Genomic DNA, 21,111 nt, shown 5'->3' with positions numbered 1-21,111 from the left:
GAACAGACTTCCATCCCTTGTCGTGGAAGTTGATAGCCTAAATAAATTTAAGGCTATCAACTTTCACAAATATACTAGCAGTCAGCTGGACAAATATTTTGAAAAAACGAAGGGGTGAAGTGTAAGTGGGGTTTTTTTTTTTTTTTTTGGCTGATGCTGCATAAGCTTGCTTTCTTGCATCATATGCCTCTATTAATGCTAATGTTCGTGCATCGAATGGATATTGGATAATTTAAAAGTTCAGATGGATGGTTCCAGAAATTTAACACTCGTCATGGCCTGTCTTTCAAAAAAGGGTGTGGTGAAAATGCAGCTGTGGATATTGATGCTACAAAGGAATGGAAGGAAAATCATTTAAACACTGTTTTTCTGACATATGACCACAACGACATCTTCAATGCTGATGAAACGGGACTTTTTTCCTTTTTTTTTTTAACTGCTGTTGGTATTTAAAGGTGAGAAATCTAGTGGCAAAAAATTCCAAACAACAGATTACCATTCTCCTAGCAGCAAACATGCTACCACAGACAAACTTCCTCATTTAATCATTGGGAAAGCCAAGAAGCATCGATGCTTTAAAGGTTTGAAGACATTACCAACTATGTATCGAACAAACCAAAAGTCATGGATGACATCACAAATCTATGAAGAATGGATCAAACGCTTAAATCGCAGGATGAGTGAGAAGAATAGAAAAATTTTGCTGTTTGCGGGTAACTGCACCCTTCGTTGTCAAGTAAAAAAATTAAAAAAAGTAAACAACCTATGTGCAATCACTGTTGAATACCTACCACCAAATATGACGTCAGTTCTTCAGCCACTTCATCAAGGTGTAATCCAGTGTTTTAAGAAAAACTACTGAAGAATGCCATAAAACAAAATTAGTCCATCATACAGAAAATCGACCACAGAACACACCCAATTTACAGACAGTATGGCTTAGTTGCCAATTTTCCTAAACCTATTACAACAACAACAACATATTATAAATAAGATTATACTATATTGTATTAGTAGAATTACATTAAATGTTCAAGCTTTTACATGTTTTCTTGCTGATTTTTATGAGCAATCGATAAAATATCCTTCCGATATAACAACCATTTTTCTCATTCCTCGGGGGGGGGGGGTCTTTATATAAAGCATCAACTGTATAAGATTTTTACATATTTTGATTGAGATTTCCATTATTTAGATTTGTCTAGTATTTAATATGTGTACTGGTGAAAATCCATGCTGTGGAAGAATTTGAAATAGGAACACAGCTAATCTATTATGATGTTGTAAAGTGATGAGTTATATAATACAGTAACAGTTGGTATAAGTCTTCTTTTAACCTAGCAGTGGCACCTTTCCCAATAGGCCTATCAAATATTTATTGTGCTTTAATTGCCATTATAGGATTAGTGACTGTTCCTTTCTCTACCTTCACAAATATACAGGCAGTCTTATTTAAGTAGTTTCTGAAGTCAACTTATTGTTTACACAGAGTAAGTAAGCATGTTAATTGTGCTGATAAACGAGGCACTACTATTTGTTACATTTTTACCCTCTGTTCATGTATATGTTGCCATTCTCAGTGGGTGACTGATAGTATTGACACCGTACTTGCTCATGCTACAGTAAAGTTCCATGTGTGTTTTATGCTAACTTTACTATACAAAGCTATTTTTTTCTTGATTATTATTATTTATTTCCTTATTTATAAAATGCATAAAAATTGTGTGCCCACACGCACATATAAGTAATTTTGAAATTTTGTGTGCTTAAGTTTATAAAATATGTTTATAATTTTTTAAAAAAATTTCAGCAGAATTAATGTTTTGTTTCACTGAATAAAAACGCATTTTTAAAATTTAAATTCTTAATTAAAATAAATGCACTTGAAAATAATGAAATCCATTAGTAAAATGTCTAGTATTGGTGTGCAAAAAGCCAGAATAAAAAAAAAAAAAGTGTGTATGTGTGCGGGGGGGGGGGGGGTTGTCTGATAGACCATGCAGGACCTTCTTTTCATGATCTAGGATGCCACCACTGAAGAAGCATTCCTAATAATGGATTAATTGTACATGTATTGTAATACCTCCTCCTTAAATTTCTCTGGGACTATAACAAAAAAAAAAAGGGGGAGCAATTAAAATATTGCTTGTTTCTTTAAATTTTAATTTATGTGATTAGGTAACTTTCTAAGATGCAAGTTTGATGCATGCTTTTGTAATCCTACCTAATTATAATAATGTGAAATGATATTTTATAGGTGCGTGCTATTTGTGGTGCCACATATATGCTTACTCAAGATGAAGAGCTTTGGAATAAAGAGCTTCCTCCACTAGTGGAAGAACTATTGCAAATTAATCGTGATCCTCTAGCAGACCGTGGTGTTGATAGAAGGCCTATTAATCCTGATCCTCCTCCACCCAGGGATAAGACAAAAGTAGTATCATTTAGAGTACCACACAATGCAGCTGTTCAGATTTATGACTACAAAGAAAAGAAGGCTAGGTAAATAAATATTTATTGAATTCACCTAATAAATTAGTATTTAAAAGTGTGCATATGTAGAGAGAAAAAGAAACTTAACTTTAACCAGATGTGGTACTAGAGGTCTGTTGATCCAGATCCTCTCCAACCAGAGACAACACAAAAGTAGTATTGTGTGGAGTACCACACAGTGTAGCAGTTCACCTTCATTGATTATAAAGAAACGAAAGCTAGGTAAATAAAAATTTGACCTCCTTTACTAAATCAGTAATAAATATTTAAAAGTGTGCATGTATTTATGAGCAGTTGCTGTTTAAAAAAAAAAAACTATACTTGCAGAAATAAGTTCAGTGGAACTAGATTTAAAAATCTAGTTCCACTGAAAAAAAAAATTAAATAAATAAAATAAAATATAAAATTTTTTTAATTGCCTATTAGAGTCAATTGCCTATTGTCCAGTGTTTAATATGTTAATTTCACAGAAAGTGTGATATTTAGTTATAAGTATTAGAATTGTGTGAAAGCTGTTAAAAAACAACAACATATTATTGGCATAAGCAGTAAAATTTTGTCTCCTTAATGCAAAAAATGCTAAATAGCAGGGTTAAAAGGAAGCAACTCTATGGAATTTAGACTGCCCCAAAGGGTTATGGATTTATTAGTCCTAACAAAATGTAGTACTTGTCTTGTAAATATTTGTCAGAAGTATAAATATTAATATCTAATGTTAATCATCTTTGAGTAATATAAGCAGTGATAAAAATCTAGATGGAGATGAATGTTCCTGATGAATTTAAAAACATATGTAGAATCTGATTCAGTTTCTGTAATTCCAACTATTAGGAATTTTTTATAAAAAATGGGTAGCAGACGTGAACAAAGGATGGTCTTTAATTGTATAGTATGTATGTGTTGGCGAATCAGCATTTCTCTAATAATTATTAACATAGCAAATTGTGTCATTTAAAAATCTTTCATTATTGTTTCCAGATTACAGAAAATCCATGGGAAAAAAAAATGAGATTTGTCTGTAATCTTCAACTGCATTTGATATATCTAGTATTAGCATTAGTAATGGAAAATGACCCAAGAAAACAAGCTTATAAAGCATCAGCCGAAAAAAAACAAACACACTTTCCACATCACCTGTTCATTCCTTCTAATAATTTGTATAGAGTTTTCTTGAATTTATGCAAACTACACACTTCCACAACAACAGATGGAAGTTTGTTCCAACAGTAAACAACTGGCTGGATGAAGGCAAGCTTCTGCACATCTGTCCTGCAACCTTCTTCAATTTGAATTTGTGTGTGTGTGTGTGTGTGTGTGTGTGTGTGTGTGTGTGTGTGTGTGTAGAAGTATAGAATTTGACAGACATTTGAACACGATTGAACATGCCTTAGCCTGTCGGAGCACACAGAACAACCCCTTTCCACACATTCATTCATTTCTTTGAAACCACACTCTATTACTGTTTTATTTACTGTACTATATATATATATATATATATTTTTTTTTTTTTTTTATGAAAAACGTAAACACGAGAGATATTAGAACCTATAGTACTTAGTTCTGTTCATGGATTTAAGGTCAAGAAGATACAGGAATCTCTCAATTAGCGCAAGACTCGAATTAGCACGGTTTATATTTAGCTACCAATTTTCGATTGGCATGAATTAAAATTTCAATTAGCACAATATTTTGGCTTGGCCTTTAGGCCAAGCCAAAATATTGCGCTAATCGAAATTGAAGCTGGTAATGCTACGAATATAAATACACTGCTAAAGTATGCATAACATTACAGAACATTATAGAAACACATCGCTTGTTTTCTTAGTGAGCACGCGGCTCTATTCACAAAAGGGAGTTACTGTTTATTTCGCGTTGCGTCATACCTTCTCCATCGAGAAGTGTTATCGAGAAATAAACAAAAACGAATGGAAGATACAGTGTGAGAAGCTATTTTTTTTTCCTACCATAAGAAAATAAAAAGAACCAGATTATTTCAAATGTGTATTATTACAACAATTGAAATATTTTCTAACATTATGTACTCTGAAGGACAACACCGGCTGCATTTATTACGTACATGAAGATCAGTTGCTTTCAGTTGTTCATGCATTGCGTGTTAACATGCAGCAGCCTCCCGTGTATCTGCTGCCATTAATTACTGTGCATACTAATTAATTACATTAATTTCTATTAAATGTTTTATATATTACGTCATTATTAACTATGGATAAAAGGAAACGTGTATCTGATAGTGCCTTTGGTAAAAATAAAAGGAAAGTGATTCACCAAGAACTAACAAAAAAAAAAAAAAAAAAAAAAAGAAGCCAATTACGATATGCAACATTCTTCTCTTGAACAGCCTTAGCACATTTATTGGAAAACAAAGGTTTACATAAAGGACGAAATTTTAAGGTAGAGTGTGGAATAAAGGATTTCATTCTTATAAGAATAATTTTACCAACACAATCTGTGCAAACATTGACATCAGAAGATTTGAAACAGTAATCCAACCAAGGAAAAGAAGAAAATAAATCTTGTAGATCATCCCATTTGCATTCTTGTAATGCCAAATAACATGGGATTGAGAATGGCCCCTAGAGAGAGGCTCTATTGCAAAAGAGACCATCACCAGGTTGTGAAGTAAGGTGCCTAGAGGACAACTCAATTAACAGTGTACTTAGAAGGGTTGTTCGTGAAAAAAAAAGATTGAACGTGTTGGCTGGATGGTATGATTGTCTGGCATTGCAGTAGGTAAAGGAACAAGCTGTGTGAAGTCAGAGGTAATTGCAAAAGGCTAAGAATCTTGATCAGCTGGAAGGTGCAACTAGAAAATGGAAACCAGCTGTAGTTGTGAACATTAAAATCATCAAGGAAAATTACCTCACTGTTAGAAAAGTTGCACTGGAGAAAGTCAAGTTTCAAAGAGAGGAAGTGAAAGAGTTCAAAGTGATTAGCATTAATGCTAATCACTAGCATTAATAAAGGCACATGATGCAAGAAAGCAAGCTTATATAGCATCAGCCAAAAAAAAAAAAAAAAAAAAAACCTTCACATTTCACTCGGTCCACGTGTTTGCCTGGTTCTGCCATGAATCTATTCAAGCTATCCACTTCTACAACGATAGATGGAAGTCTGTTCCAGCAATCAACAACCCGCTGGCTAAAGGCAAACTCCCACACATCTTTCCTAAAACTGTATTTCCTCAATTTGAATTTATGTCCTCTCAGGAAATTATTCTAAGCAAGAGGAAGAATCCCATCAGCATTGAGCATGCTCAAAACCATTCAAGGTTTTATACACCTCAATCAGATCACTTCGCAGGTGCCTAGTCTCCACACACTGTAATTTGCAAAACTTGAGCCTTTCTTCGTAAGAGCAACCCTTTGTTCCATTCACTAATCTTGTTGCCCCTCTCTGTATTTGTTCTAGCATTCTGTCCTACTTAAAATGAGGCCTCCAGACCTGTATCAGTACTCATGGTGGCCTGACCATTGCCTTATACAAGGAGATAATCACCTCCTTATCCCTGCTAGAAAAATTCCTGTATATCATTGACAAGACACCATAAGCTATCATATACCAGACCATCTGCACTGCTCAGAAAACTTCATATCTGCCTGCACAATTACCCCCAGGTCCCTTTCATTCTCTACCACTGTCAGTGTAGCACCACACACACACACAGTTGATACATTACTTTGGGATTGGCACCTCCATAGCCAGGTGGGAAGGAGCAGCAGTGCATAGCACACGCTTCTTGATTAGACCGGGGTTCAAGCCTGTCACCACCAAATATGGAGGATGCGGAAAGGTCAGGGATTGACCACCGCATATTCCCAGAGCAATATGGCCCTAGTTGCTAATGCTCCTAAAAACCAAATAACAAACAAACAAACATTACTCTGGGCTTACTGCTTCTCATATGCAGTACTTTATATTTGTCAATATTAAACTTCAGTTGCCATCTCTCAGCTCATCTGCTCAACTTTACTAGATCCTGTTGCAGTAGCACACTGCCATGACTGTCATTAACAACTTTGCCGACCTTTGTATCATCTGCAAACTTGAACTTAAGCCTGATATACCATCATCAATATCATTAATAAATACAAAAAACAACAGTGGATCCAACACCGAACCCTGGGAGACTCCACTAATAACATTAGTCCATGAAGAGCAGTGTCCATTGATTACCACTCTCTGTGTTCTTCCATTCAACCATCCCTTTATCTATAGCAGCAATTTGCTTCTAATGCCACACTGCTCTAATTTGTGCAGCAGTATCAAAAGCCTTTCTAAGATCCAAATATGATATTAAAATGATTCTTTGCATCTAGTTCCTTTGTAGTATCATAGTATCCAATAATCAAATTGGTCAGACAAGACTTCCCCTTAATAAACCCATGCTTGTGTCCAGACTGTAACTGAAGCTTTGTCTAGATGATCCTGCAGTGCTTCTTTAACCAGTGCCTCCATTAATTTCTCTGGAACAAAAGTTAAACTAACAGGTCTGTAATTACTTGAGTCGCCCTTTGATCCTCCTTTGTGAATTGGGGTCCCATTTGCACATCTCCAGTCCATGGGTTCCTCTCGAATCCAAGGAATCTCTCATAATTATGGCTAAGGGTATGCTTACTTCCTTTGCCGCCTCCTTTAATATAACTGGATAGATCCCATCCATCCCAGGTGCCTTTCTTATGTTTATCTGCAACAATTTCTCCTCCACTGTGCTCTCAGTTATTACAAAATCATCTAGCTCACTGCCAGAATTTAATTCACCTCTGGCATTCCCATTTACTCCACAAATTAAAACTGTCCATAATAAGACAGTCACACTTACTTGCTTTCCCCCTCTCCATTTGCATGTAGAGGCTTTCATCATAATCTTCACAATCACCTGTAGGTTACTCTCACTATGATTATACCTTTGCTTTCAACTATTTCACGCCATACATATTCTATATTAGCATGCCAAACGTCTGAATCCGGGAAAGCTTTCATTGCACTCAGGCTGCTTTTGATAAGAAGCATGACCCCCACCACCCCTTCTATCCTTCATAAATACATTGTATATACTGTACTGAAACTCATCATCTCCTATTTCTGGGTGTCATCACGTTTCCGTAAGCTCTATTATGTCAGCGTTACTTGTCCTAACCAGCAGTTTGAATTCACTCATTATAGTGACTACACTTCTGACAGTGTTCTTTATAGTTACCTACCCTGACACACACCCCTTGAAGTTATTTAAGCTTGCTTCCCTGTCATTGGTTACCCACTCATTTGAAACATTTCTGCCCTCAGAACACCTTGCTAATATGATCTGTTGCAGTAACAAACAAGAACTCTTGAGGTGTGTGTGAGTGACTAACATATAAGTTCCAGTCAATATCTGGAAAGTTAAAATCTCCCTCCATCATAAGACATTCTCATTTACTGGTCCGCTCTATTTCTCTGTATGTCAGCCTATTATTCTCATCACTCATTAGGACTATAACACACTCCCATTCTCATTTTTTTCCCTAGTGCTTATGTCACACCGAACTGACTCAACATTGCACTGGCCACCCATGTCAACTGGATGCACTGCCTTAGATTTAATATGCTTCTTAACTAAGAGCAAATTCCCCCCCCACACACACACCTGTCCTTTCTTTACACATTGTATTCCCCATATTCAAATCTGCATCCCTTATGTTTGAATGGCACCATGTCTCCAACATCCTTACAATCTCTGCATTTGATGACTTAATCAGTACTTCAAAATCATGAAATTTATTTTCAATACTCCTAGCGTTAGTGTACATGTAAGTATATATGCACCTGTTCTTACTCTTAGTTACGCTAACGCAACCCATGTATATACTTGTTTCATGATGGCCCACACACATGAAATCTCTGACAGCTTGCTTTCCAGGCTACTGTATGTTCAAATAGAAGCAGTGCAAGAATTACTTTCATGTCTGCCTGCGATAGTTCATGGAAGGACTAAGGACTATTAGTCCATCTAAAGACTATGGAAGCGTACTCCATGACCGAAGAGTACTTGGAAGGGTAGTATGATAGTCTCTTCAGACACTCCTGCAAAACATCAACTAGGAGTTAAAGCCATCAACAGGGTTTAACATTGGTATGAATGCACTGTTATACAGTCCTTTTGTTTTCATGGGAGAATGGCAGCAAAAGTATGCCAACTGCAGTCAGTGGTCTTGCCTTGCATGGTGCTGTGTTTCCTCATGCTTCCCTTTGTTATAAATTCTTAAAATATCTCTAAATTAATTAATGAAATTTTCCCCTTAAGTTCTAGGTTAAATTTATTCCTAAAAAATTAAACTCTCTGTGGCTGTATCATAATCTGTAATATCAATACCTTGATAAATTTTACAAAAGAAACACATCTTTAAAGTATATAATGTGTATGTAAAACTGAGTAGTGATACAGCAGATTAATACCTTCAATAAAATTTCCCTTCATTAAGAACTCCTTCCAGACTAACATTTAATAATCATCAGAAGTTAAAGACATTCTGTATTTAAAATTTGAAAAAGTATTTAATAGTACAGAGATACTGCTTTATATCTCTCTGGTGTTTGCTTAGGAAATATTTTGCATTGCTCATGCAATTTATTGTCATTTTTGACTTTTAATTCTCTTTCTTTAATGAACTCCATATATAAAATTCAAAGATAAATCTTATGCTTTATTTTTGCGTCCAAAAGTTTTTAAATGTTAGCTTTTTTTTCAGATTATAAATAAAATTAAAATGAATTAAAACTTCTATTTCTATTCAAATTTGTAAGCAATTTACTTAAATGAAGGTTTTAGTTCTTTTCAATGAGCATAATTCCCATGAGAATTATTATTCTTTTCTATTTATAGCCAACGTAACTTTGATTAACCATGTTTTTTTATATGCGATAACATCTCTCTCTCTTTCCTGTTTTATTTTAAATAAAAAGCCAATAAAAAAAGTTATTCTTCTTCTAATGGCTGCTTGCCAACATTGGTACTACTATACAATGTAAGATGTATCTGTATTTAAGCTTAACTGCTTCTGATTTGCATGACAATAACTACATAGGCTTAACATGTATAAATTTTAAAATTTGCTCAACTTTAATGAGATTAAAGAGGATATTTTACTGGAATTACACTAATATTCAAGTAAAATATTTTTCCTTTAATTAATAATTACAATTAATCTTTAACACTTTATCAGCATGTTACAACTGATCTTTAACTTCTTGTTAATAACTAGACTTATTTACAATGGCAGCATTGCTTGAAGCTTGCTAAAATGCATACATGGAGAACATCTGTTGCCAGAGTGCATTATTACCATCAGTGAAGTCTGGAGGAGGTGGGTCATGACATACTCTGTTTCTCCTGGTATGGCTTACAACCTTTGGTTGTAGTACAGGAAACCATGAAAGCCAATGCTTACCTTAACATTTTGGACAATTCCATGTTTCCTATGATGTGTCAGTTTTTTGCAATTTGTTTCAACAGGATAATGCACCATACTATAGCACACTGGTGCCCTTTGAAAATGGCTCGTGTACAAATATACAAAAGTTGGAATGGCCAGTGTAAAGCCCCCATTTGAACTCTATGGAACACCTAGGGGATGAACTGGAACATCATGTAAGACCAGACCAACATGTCCCACATCAGCAGCTCAACTGGTTACTTTTCTGCAGAGAAATGAGGAACTATAACCCTCTGAAGTCTATCATTCATTGTTACGTTAGCAATCAAAGCAGGGCTGCCATGCTGTTGAAGTGAGTGGCAATGATGTCCGCATGTAACTAATGCTTGTCTTGACACTTTTTCAAAAGTAGTAAAGATCATCATAGACCATAAACCTCATGGTTTTTTAAGCAATTACAAGGGCCAAATACACCAAATTAATTAAGGAATTGCAAATAAATACAACACTACTAATTTTAAATCAAAAGTTAGAGAAAAACAATTTAAAATCAATAAATAAAGTTCCACTTAGTGGCTCCTGAAAAAAATTAGTATTAGCATTAGTAGAGGCATATAATGCAAGAAAGCAAGCTTATGCAACATCAGCCAAAAAAAACAACCCTTTCACTTCATCCCTCCGTTCGTTCAAAATACCTGTCCAGCTGAGCCTTAAATTTATTTAGGCTATCAACTTCCACAACAAGGGATGGAAGTCTGTTCCACCAACCAACTACCAGCTGGCTAAAGGCAAATTTCCGCAAATCTATCCTACATCTGTCTTTCCTCAATTTGAATTTATGCCCTCTCAGGTGATTATTCTGAGCAAGAGGCAATATCCCATCAGCATTGAGCATGCTCAAACCATTCAAGGCTTTGTACACCCCTATCAGATCACCTCGCCGGTGCCTAATCTCCAGACACTGTAATTTGCAAAACTTAAGCCTTTCTTCGTAAGAAAAACCCTTCGTTCCATTCACTAACCTTGTTGCCGTTCTCTGTACTTGTTCCAGCAGCTCTACATCCTTCTTGAAATGAGGCTTCCAGACCTGTATACAGTACTCAAGGTGTGGCCTGACCATTGCCTTATACAAGGGAATAATCACCTCCTTATCCCTGCTAGAAAAATTCCTGTATATCATTATTAAGACACCATGAGCTACTCTTGCAGCCCATCTGCACTGCTCAGAGAACTTCATATCTGCCTGCACAATTAACCCCCAGGTCCTTTTCATTCTCTACCACTGTCAGCGTAGTACCACAGAGTTGATATGTTGCTCTGGAATTGCTGTTTCCCATATGTAGTACTTTACATTTGTCAATGTTAAACTTCATTTGCCACCTCTCTGCCCATCTGCTCAACCTTTCCGGATCCTGTTGCAGCAGCAGCAGCATAGCGTCAGTAGCATCCTTTACAACCCTGCCAACCTTTGTATCGTCTGCAAACATGGACATTAAGCTTGATATACCATCATCAATATTATTTATAAATACAGAAAACAACAATGGACCTAACACTGAACCCTGAGGGACTCCACTAATAACATTAGTCCACGATGAGCAGTGTACATTAATTACCACTCTCTGTCTTCTGCCACTCAACCATCCCTTTATCCATAGCAATAATTTGCCACCAATGCCACACTGCTCCAATTTATGCAGCAGTCTTCCATGTGCAACAGTATCAAAAGCCTTTCTAAGATCCAAATATATAATATCAAAGTTATTTCCTGCATCCAATTCTTTTGTGACTACATCATAGTATCCAATCAAATTGGTCAGGCAAGACCTTCCCTTAACAAAACCATGCTGTGTCTGAGCTATAACTAAATTCTTGCCAAGATGATCCTGCAGTGCTTCTTTAACCAGTGCTTCCATTAATTTTCCTGGAACAGAAGTTAAACTCACAGGTCTATAATTACTTGTGTCAGCCTTTGATCCTCCTTTGTGAATTGGGGTTACATTTGCACATCTCCAGTCTGTGGGTACCTCCCCTGAGTCCAAGGAAGCTCTCATAATTATGGCTAACGGATTGCTTACTTCCTTTGCTGCCTCCTTTAATATAACTGGATAGATCCCATCCACCCCAGATGTCTAGTCAGAAGCCTCTCCAGCAGGTAGAGCATAGTTACCATGTACTTTTTTTTTTTTTTTTTTTTTTTTTTAACTAGTTAATAGGTTTCAGTTGCACTTGATCCCAACTTGAAAGAAAATTTAATGTTTGCTCCTTTTTTCCATCACTTAACATAGTAGTTCTAATGTAACTGCTTGCAAAAGACTTTCAGTGTGCAAATAACCTTATAGAGGGAAGTAGTCGCTTAGGTCATGCTGCATCATACCTTAAATGTTTTGACATACATGCAGTGGACTCAATCCTGGAACTTAATTGCCAAACCTTGTATTTCACCTAAAATAAAAATTATGCTGAAAAATCATTTAGTATTGTTTTGTGTGACCAATAATAAGTAATATATAGTATTGGTCACACAAAATTTTAAGTAATATAGCAAGCATAAGTTTGAAATCTTAAAAACAAAAAATAAAATAAAAAATTTAGTGGTCATAATCAAAACTGGATTTACTGAGGTGCAAGTTAGTTGGTTGCAATTAGTTGGTTGAAGGTTCCCTGCAGCATTATTTTTAGTGTCTATAAAAATGTGCACTAGGGCCCCAAAATGACCTAAATCTAGCAAAGAATTTATAATTAAATCTGGCAAAAAAAATTATAGTTATTGTATTGTATAAAATGCAATATATTATGTAACATTAATTTTCTATTATTCATTGTAATTTAGAGTTAATTTTGGTCCTGATATGGTGATGCTGAAACCCGATGAGCAGTTTACTCAGCTAAGTTTATCTGGAGGTCATCCAAAGAAGCCAAATATGACCCGTTCCCTTTGCCTTCTACTTGGCCCTGATTTTTGCACAGATATCGTCACTGTGGAAACAGCTGATCATGCCCGTTTATCACTGAAGCTGTCTTATAATTGGTAATATAATTTATCTAGTGAACGTATTGGATTCTTCACTAATAAATAACAATTTTCTAAATGTGATAAACTGCCTGTTTAAATTTTTTCAGGTATTTTGAATTGGAAGATAAAGCTGAAAAAATAGGAACAAAATTATTCAGTGTTCCTGATTTTGTTGGGGATATGTGTAAAGCAGTAGCTTCTAAAGTGAGAGGTGCAGTGGCTAGTGTCAACTTTGATGATTTTCACAAGGTGAGATTTTAATATTTTCATTCTCTTGTGTTGTCAAGCTTACTAAATGTACTTAATTTAGTAGTCTTGCTCAGAGAGATTTGAAATCATAAATTACAAATACTGAAGCATAACTATGTGCAGACAATAAGTTTTCTCACACCAGTTCTTGAGAATTTGTTTCATCATATACTAATCCACACATCTATAAAAGGATATTCACAAAAAAATGTTCTAAGAAACTTTTTGAATTTTAAAATTTTATTTTTAATTTAATTTTTAGTGGCTTAGCTGGAAATAGCTGTTCTGCTACAACAAGGAGTGGTGTGTGTGTGAGAGAGTATTTCAACATTGCTGTCTTATCGACTAGTGATAGAGCAAACCTCTTAACTGCTTCATGTCTTGGATGATACTGCATTATATAAATTCTTTATTTGGAAAATTAAATGCACTAGGCATAATCCTTATGGGTTTTGATAATTAACTATATAATATCGGTGTAAATACACCATAGCTAACCCATAGATTTGAGCTACGATTGTAGCGTAGAAGGCATCATTTTAATTGTATCTCATAATGTGGTTGCCTTCACAACAAGATAGCTACTATTGAATCACTTCAAATAAATAACGCTTCTCTAGTAGAGAAGACTACTGTTATTTATTTTCAGCGGTACCACCACCCAGACGGGTGGTGGTACCGCTGAAACTTCTCAACTGAGATGGCTTGTTGTATTACCTGGGTACCTGCCCGCCCACTGATGACGAAGCCAAACAGCTTCGAAACGATCGTCTGGGTGGTGGTACCGCTGAAAATAAATAACAGTAGTCTTCTCTACTAGAGAAGCGTTATTTATTTGAAGTAATTCAATAGTAGCTATCTTGTTGTGAAGGCAACCACATTATGAGATACAATTAAAACTATGCCTTCTACCCTACAATCGTAGCTCAAATCTATGGGTTAACTATGGTGTATTTACACCGATATTATATAATAAATTCATTATATAAAGCTTTGGGGGGGCATGTAACAGATAGATATTAATTATATATAGTATCAGACCTTTGTGCATGCATGTCTGTTTGAGAATTTTAGCTAAAATTGCCATCTTAGATGATGATAATGCTGTATTATATAAAGTATCAGATCTTTACATGGCAAGCTCAGGACCCATACATCTGTTTGATAAAATATATAGACTGGTGTCATGTTTTTGACAAATAGCATATCAAATAGCATATTTAAGCATATCAAATAGCATATTTAAGGAGAAAATAAGTAAAAAAATATGTAAATTCTCAGAATTATAAATTAGTTAATATTACTTTTAAGTAATATAGCAGGCATAAATAATTAAAACACAACAATAGTAAACTGGCCAACATGATTTTTACCTCCATTGACATATCAGCTGTTTGCTGCCAGATTTTATGCATAATTTTCAAAAATAATTCTTAAAATTTTACACTTTTCAATTTCTACATATCCAAGTTTTTGGTATTTATCCATAATAAATATGTCTTACTACAATTTAGGGAAGTAGATATAACACTGATCTGTTTTACTACCTGGAAAAAATAATATTTGCATGTGCTTGTAGATGGCAGTAACATTGCGAAGGTTAATATGTTAAATCTTGTCTATCTGCCTCCCACCTCTCCTTCAGTAATGGAAAGAGTTGTAGTGTACATTTTATCTGCATATCTGTTGCAGATGGTTCATGCCATCTGTGTTTAGCTTAGCATTGTACTGTTAAAATTTTTAAGCAGAAGTGTCTAAATCACTTACAATTTCTGCTACGTGTGTGGATGGTTTATAACAAAAACTGAGAGGTAAAAAACTACAATATTACTAAATGTGTATATTCTTTGTATTTTGGTTGCAATATTGGTGATCAGGACAAAACATAAGCCCTGCATATGTGCTGTATTACTCGTATCACAAATCTGAGGATGTGGCTAACTGGGAAAATTAAGAATATGCCTTTTGCTGTTCCTGTGGTGTGGCAAGAATCGTACGGCCACGTTGATTGCTATTTCTGAAGGACAAAACTTTCGTGGATGTTTAGAAAGGAAGCACACAGTATCATCCTAAAATATCATCTTCAATAAGGCCTGTTCCATATAACAAAGGCCTGCTGATACCAGTTCCACCAAATTCATAAAAGTACAGATGAATGATGAATATAACAAGGATTCTTGCATTGCAGACTTTGCTGGACTGTACACTTCAGAAATCCTTGGTTCTAGGTTACAACACAAAAAGTTACTTGAAGCAGGAACTAAAATTTCAGTATATTGAAAATTTAACAAGGTCTTTTCAAAAGATTTTGTTATGAAAGATGGTATGTATTTCTATAGAGATATTAGTTGTCTTCTGAGTGAACTGAGCATTGAACACAATCCTAATGACAGTCGTATATTTTTGGCAAATATGATCCCACAAAGTGTGCAGTAGAGTTCCGTTGTAAGGTCCCATAACAGTCGCATGATGTGGCACAACATGCCGGTAAGCCATTCCTTGGGTCGAAATGATGAAGCCATGTCTCATCTGCTGTTATCACCTTGTGCAAAACCTCACCATCTGTTACAGCACTTGACAAACCTCCATGCAAACTTGCTGTTGCTCAGGTGTGAGTAGTTTTGAAACCCAGTGTACACAAACACATGTCGTATGCATATAGCATGGAGAATATTGTATGTGCTTCCTACTGATATTCTCAACATCCCTGCCAGTTGCCTTACTGTTATATGAAGATCTCTCCCAATTACAAAAGCGTGTTTATAGTTTCTGTGGTGACAGCAGTGGTTAGAACTCCAGGAGTGCAGATTTTTGTGATTGAATCACATCCATCTTTAATGATTCTAAACCACCTGTGAGATGTGCTATATGGAAGCATAGATTCACCATAAGCCTTCTTTTTTTAATATTTCATATGCTTCAGCTATTGTGTTTTTTTTTTTTTTTTTTTTTTGAGAAGGAAACAAAATTTGGGAGCTCCATACCGTTCCTCACATGTCATTCCATTGTTACATAGGTGAAACTGAACAGGCATAAACTTGACTGACTGCCAAGGTGCACATGAGTCAACTGCACAGTTATTATGTGATGCAGCATGGTTTAGTCTTAAATTCCACAGCTCAGATAGTAGCAAGCAGTACAGTTGTTTGTGAAAAATTATGATGATTCTTTATTTAACAGCCCTGGTATAAAATATGCTCCTCTGATTGAATCAAAAAAGGCTGTTCCACCCTTGCATATAAAACTTGAATTAATGAAGAATTTTGTTGGGAAGTGGATTTTGCTACTTAAGGAAAGTGTTTCCCATTTTAACAAATGGAAAACTGAAAGAAGAAATTTTCTTTGGGCCTCAAATAAAGAAACTGATCAAAGATGCCGTATTTGAAACAAAGCCACAGGAGACCAATCTAACAGGTGATCATTTAAAGTAGTTGTGCTTAGATTCCCTGGAAGAAGTTTTGAACAAAGATAATTATGAATCTTTGGTGTCAATTTTACTGTAATGTTATAAAGATATGGGCTGCTGAATGTCTTTGAAAATTCATTTTCTTCACTCTCATCTTAGTTTTTCCTCTCAAAATTTGAAAGACATAAGTGATGAGCAAAGGGAATGCTTTCATTAGGACACTTCCATAATTTAAGTGGTACCAAGATTTTTGGGATACTGCCATTTTCTTATGTTGGAAAGCAAACTGACTATAATAAAAACTTTGAGTGGCAAACATTTCTAATAAAACAGAATTTGTGGTACATTATGTTTGATTAAAGTATTTTAAAATAAATAAGACTAATTTTTAAGATAGCATATGTATTATTATATGGTATTTGTCACTGTTCATTCATTAAGTTATTAAAATTTCAGTATATGTTTCAATGAAGGCGAGGGCGCTGACTCTCTTTAAAAATTGCAGCTGTGAATTACAGACTCTGAAAAAGCGATGTGTTTGCCATTTTATTTACCTAATTGTTATTTTATATTGTACTTTATAAGTAGCCATATAGTTCTAGATATGCTGGTTATTTTTATTTTAGATAAGTGTTTGTAGATTACTACTTAACATACGTAAAACCGTTGTTTCGTTCGAATCTTGCAGCCATTGTTTTTGTGTAGAGTGGTAGGGAATTCAAATTTTTAACTGTGGTAACTTAGGTAGCTCTAACGTAAAATTATATAGTGTAATTCACATCCCTGCATTTAGTATTCTATTAGATAGTGTAGTATTAACAATTAATTAATTAAATTTATTGATCTTATTAATTTCAAATATCATGCCCCACACTAGAGCAGAAAAGCAATGGGCACAAAGTGGCAGGAGTGCTGTGACTCGGGGGGGAAGAACTGAGGGAGGCGATTCTCCAATGTATCACAGCCTAAAAAAATGTGCAACTTGTGAAATGTTTGCCGAACTCTCTGGAGCGGAACATGATCTAGCCAAGGAGGATATCTTTGTGTGTGTGCCAGGTGCAGAGAGTGTCTAGAAATTAGGTGTCAGCTCAATGTTCTGATGGGCATCAATGAGAGCTTGAGGTGTAGGGTAGATGCCCTTGCAGACATTAATGAGGGGCCCGTCAAGCACTCAGCTGCCCAACTTAATGCCAGAGCTCACTCCTGGGCATCAGGCAACACAATGGCAAACTCCAAGGCAGAATGCGCTGGTCCCACAGGAGTTAGTCGGTGACTCTATTGTCAGGGAGATGGGGAATATATTGTGTAAAAAGGATAGATGGAATAGGACCAGAGTATGTCTGCCAGAGGCAAAAGTTGATGAAGTCGTAAAGCATATATCATCTTTTAAGGGCACAAGGGGTGATATTGTTGTACACATTGGTACCAATGACATTAAGAGTAGGAGATCTGCAGATTTATTTAACAAGTATAGGTCAGTGTTGCAAAAAATTTATGAATTAGGGTTAAATTTGAAAGTGTCTGCAATTCTGTCCAGACACGATAGGAGGGAATACATGATGAAAGCCTTGTCAGTCAATTCGGCCCTGGAGGGAATGTGCAAGGCTCAAGGGGTAAAATTTTTTTCAGCCTGGTCTGTGCTTGTTTAACAGAAGAGACTGCTTCTACAGGGATGGGATACACTTAAGTAGAAAAGGTGCAAGAATATTTGCTGATGCTATCGAGGCAGTGTTAGGTAGGTCAGAAAACTGCTAGCTTGGCGGGGGGGGGATTCAGACTAAAAGGTTAAAAGTAGCTGCAGGCAGAGGTGAAGGTGATTCTTGCACTACTTCAATTAGAATAAGCAGCAGCATGGAGTGAGGGGTGCTGGGGGTTTCAGGGACTGATGGCAGTCATCGTGAAACAGGTGGTGAGTATATGGGATGTGAAACAGGTGGTGAGTATATGGGATGACATAAACACTGTGAAAGCAAAAATAAGAGTAGGAGGCCTAATTAGGAGTTAAAGGCCTAATGACTTGAATGAGTACAATGAACAATTGTACAGAAAAATAGTGGGCTAGTAAATCAGAATGTCTTATAATGGGGGATTTTAACTTCCTAGACTGGAACTTATGGGTTGATCGCTCACACACTAATACTTTTGTGGATTTATTGGATAATTGTTTTCTGCAACAGCATGTTCTCTCGAACATGCTGTTGCAGAATATTACCCTGTTGAGAGTATTACCCTCTCTGGTTGCCTCTCGGCAACCAGAGAGGGTAATACTCTTGATCAGGTTATCAGCAGTGATCATTCGTGTATTAAGAATTTGCAGATAAAGGAACCATTAGGTGGCAGTGATCACATTGTACTGATGTGGGATTTACTTAAAGATATAATTACCATCAGGGGTAAAGGAAGGGGTTTTTGCTTCCGTAAAGGTGAGTATAGTGGGATCAACTGACGATGTTACCAACAGTAAATTCTAAGTGGGAAGCATTCAAGGAATTAACCGTGGAAGCTACTAAAAGTTTCATACCTATTAAGAAATATTGTTCAAGGTTTAGGCCTAAATGGTTATCAAATCAACTAATGAGACTCAGGACAGAAAAGAAAAATGCATGGGATGCATATAAATTATCAAGCAACTCAGAAGCCTATGCCAGATATAAGCTAGTCTGTAATCAGGTCACAACGGAGGATAGGCAGGCGAAGGCAGATTACGAGAAATCTTTGGCAAAGGATGCTAAGAAAAACAGTAAGGATTTCTTTACTTATATAAACTCTAAAAGGAAGGGGATGAATCTGATTGGTCCACTTGATATCGATGGTTCAACTGTTGATGATCCTGCTCAGATAGCAAATAAACTGAATGAGTATTTTGCATCTACATTCACACGAGTTATTAAGGTTTGAAAATACCACAAGGTTATCAAATTGTAACAGGGTGCTTAATGATTTTGTAATAACTGAGAACAAAGTGGTGGAGAAATTGTTGAAGTTAAACATAAGAAAGGTACCTAGGGTGAATGGGATTTATCCAGTTATATTAAAGGAGGTGACAAAGGAAGTAAGCAAACCCTTAGCCATAATTATGAGAGCATCTTTGGGCTCAGGGAAGGTCCCCACGGACTGGAGATGTGCAAATGTGTCCCCAATTCACAAAGGGGATCGAAGGGTAACATAAGAGTGTTCCGAGTAAAATAATGGATCACTGGTTAAAGATGCATTGCAGGATCATCTAGACAAGACTGCAGCAATAATTCAGACACAGCATGGGTTTGTTAAGGGAAAAGTCTTGTCTGAAAAATTTGATTGGTTATTATGACGTGGTTACAAAGGAACTGGATGCAAAAAATCATTTTGATATCATATGCTTGGATTTCAGGAAAGCTTTTGACACTGTTGCGCATGGAAGACTACTGTACAAATTGGAGCAGAATGGTATTAAGGGTAAGTTGCTACAATGGATAAAAGGATGGTTGAGTAAGTAAAGGTAAGTTGCTACAATGGATAAAAGGATGGTTGAGTGGGAGAAGACAGAGAGGGTGGTAATTAATGGGTGCTGTTCTTCATGGACTAATGTTAATCAGTGGACCCAACACCGAACACCACAGGGTTCGGTGTTGGGTCCACTGTTGTTTTGTATATTTATCAATGATATTGATGAAAGTATATCAGCCTTAGTATCGAAGTTTGCAGATGATACAAAGGTTGGTAGGGTTGTTGTTAATGACAGTAAAGGCAGTGTGTTACTGCAACAGGATCTAGAAAATTTTGGGGAGATGGGCTGAGAAGTGGCAATTGAAGTTTAACATTGTAAAATGCAAAGTACTGCATATGGGTAGAAGTAACCCTAGAGAAATGTACCAACTGTGTGGTACTACACTTAAGGAGGTAGAAAATGAAAAAGACCTAGGAGTAATTGTGCAGTCAGATATGAAGTTTTCTGAGCAATTCAGACAGGCTGTGCTGCCAGGGCAGGTCATGGGGTGTTGTCAATGATATATAGGAATTTTGTTAGCATGGAAAAGGAGGTGATTGTCCCTCTGTATAAGGCAATGGTCAGGCCATGCCTTGAGTACTGCGTGGAGGTCTGGAGGACTCATGTTAGGAAGGATGTAGATTTGCTTGAACGTGTACAGAGAAGGTCAACAATATTGGTGAGGGGAATGAAGGGATCCTCTTACCAGGAGACACACTTAAGTTCTGCAAATTGCAGCAACTGGAGACTAGGCGCCTGCGAGGTGATCTGATTGAGTTGTATAAGGCCTTGAATGGGTTGAGCACGCTGAATTCTGATGGGATTCTTCCACTTGTTCAGATTACGAATCTAAGGGGGCATAAATTGAGAAAGGACAGATCTAGAATAGATGTGCTGAAATTTGCCTTTAGCCAGCAGGTGGTTAATTGCTGGATAAACTTCCGTCTGTCATTGTGGAAGTTGATAGGTTAAATAAATTTAAGGAGGAACTGGACAACTATTTAGAGGGGATTGTTTTGTAATTTTTTTTTTTTTTTTTTTTTTGGCTAAT

General features: G+C 36.1%; 1 protein-coding gene across 2 annotated transcripts in view; it reads left to right on the top strand.

The window, feature by feature from the left end:
• Positions 1–21,111, top strand: part of LOC150086011 (major vault protein-like) — a 217,597-nt gene that overhangs the window by 167,645 nt on the left and 28,841 nt on the right. For both annotated transcript variants that reach the window (XM_090374330.1, XM_090374331.1), the window contains exons 9-11: positions 2,258–2,502; positions 12,757–12,954; positions 13,047–13,188. In XM_090374330.1, the coding sequence (XP_090230456.1) occupies positions 2,258–2,502; positions 12,757–12,954; positions 13,047–13,188 (585 nt within the window). The remainder of the gene's footprint in view (positions 1–2,257; positions 2,503–12,756; positions 12,955–13,046; positions 13,189–21,111) is intronic.

The sequence above is a fragment of the Mastigoproctus giganteus genome, chromosome 5 (assembly GCF_048544385.1).
Source record: "Mastigoproctus giganteus isolate SK-2022 chromosome 5, ASM4854438v1, whole genome shotgun sequence".
Lineage (NCBI taxonomy): Eukaryota > Metazoa > Arthropoda > Arachnida > Uropygi > Thelyphonidae > Mastigoproctus > Mastigoproctus giganteus.
Note: the sequence above shows the minus strand (reverse complement) of the source record. Positions and strands in the feature narration are given on the sequence as shown.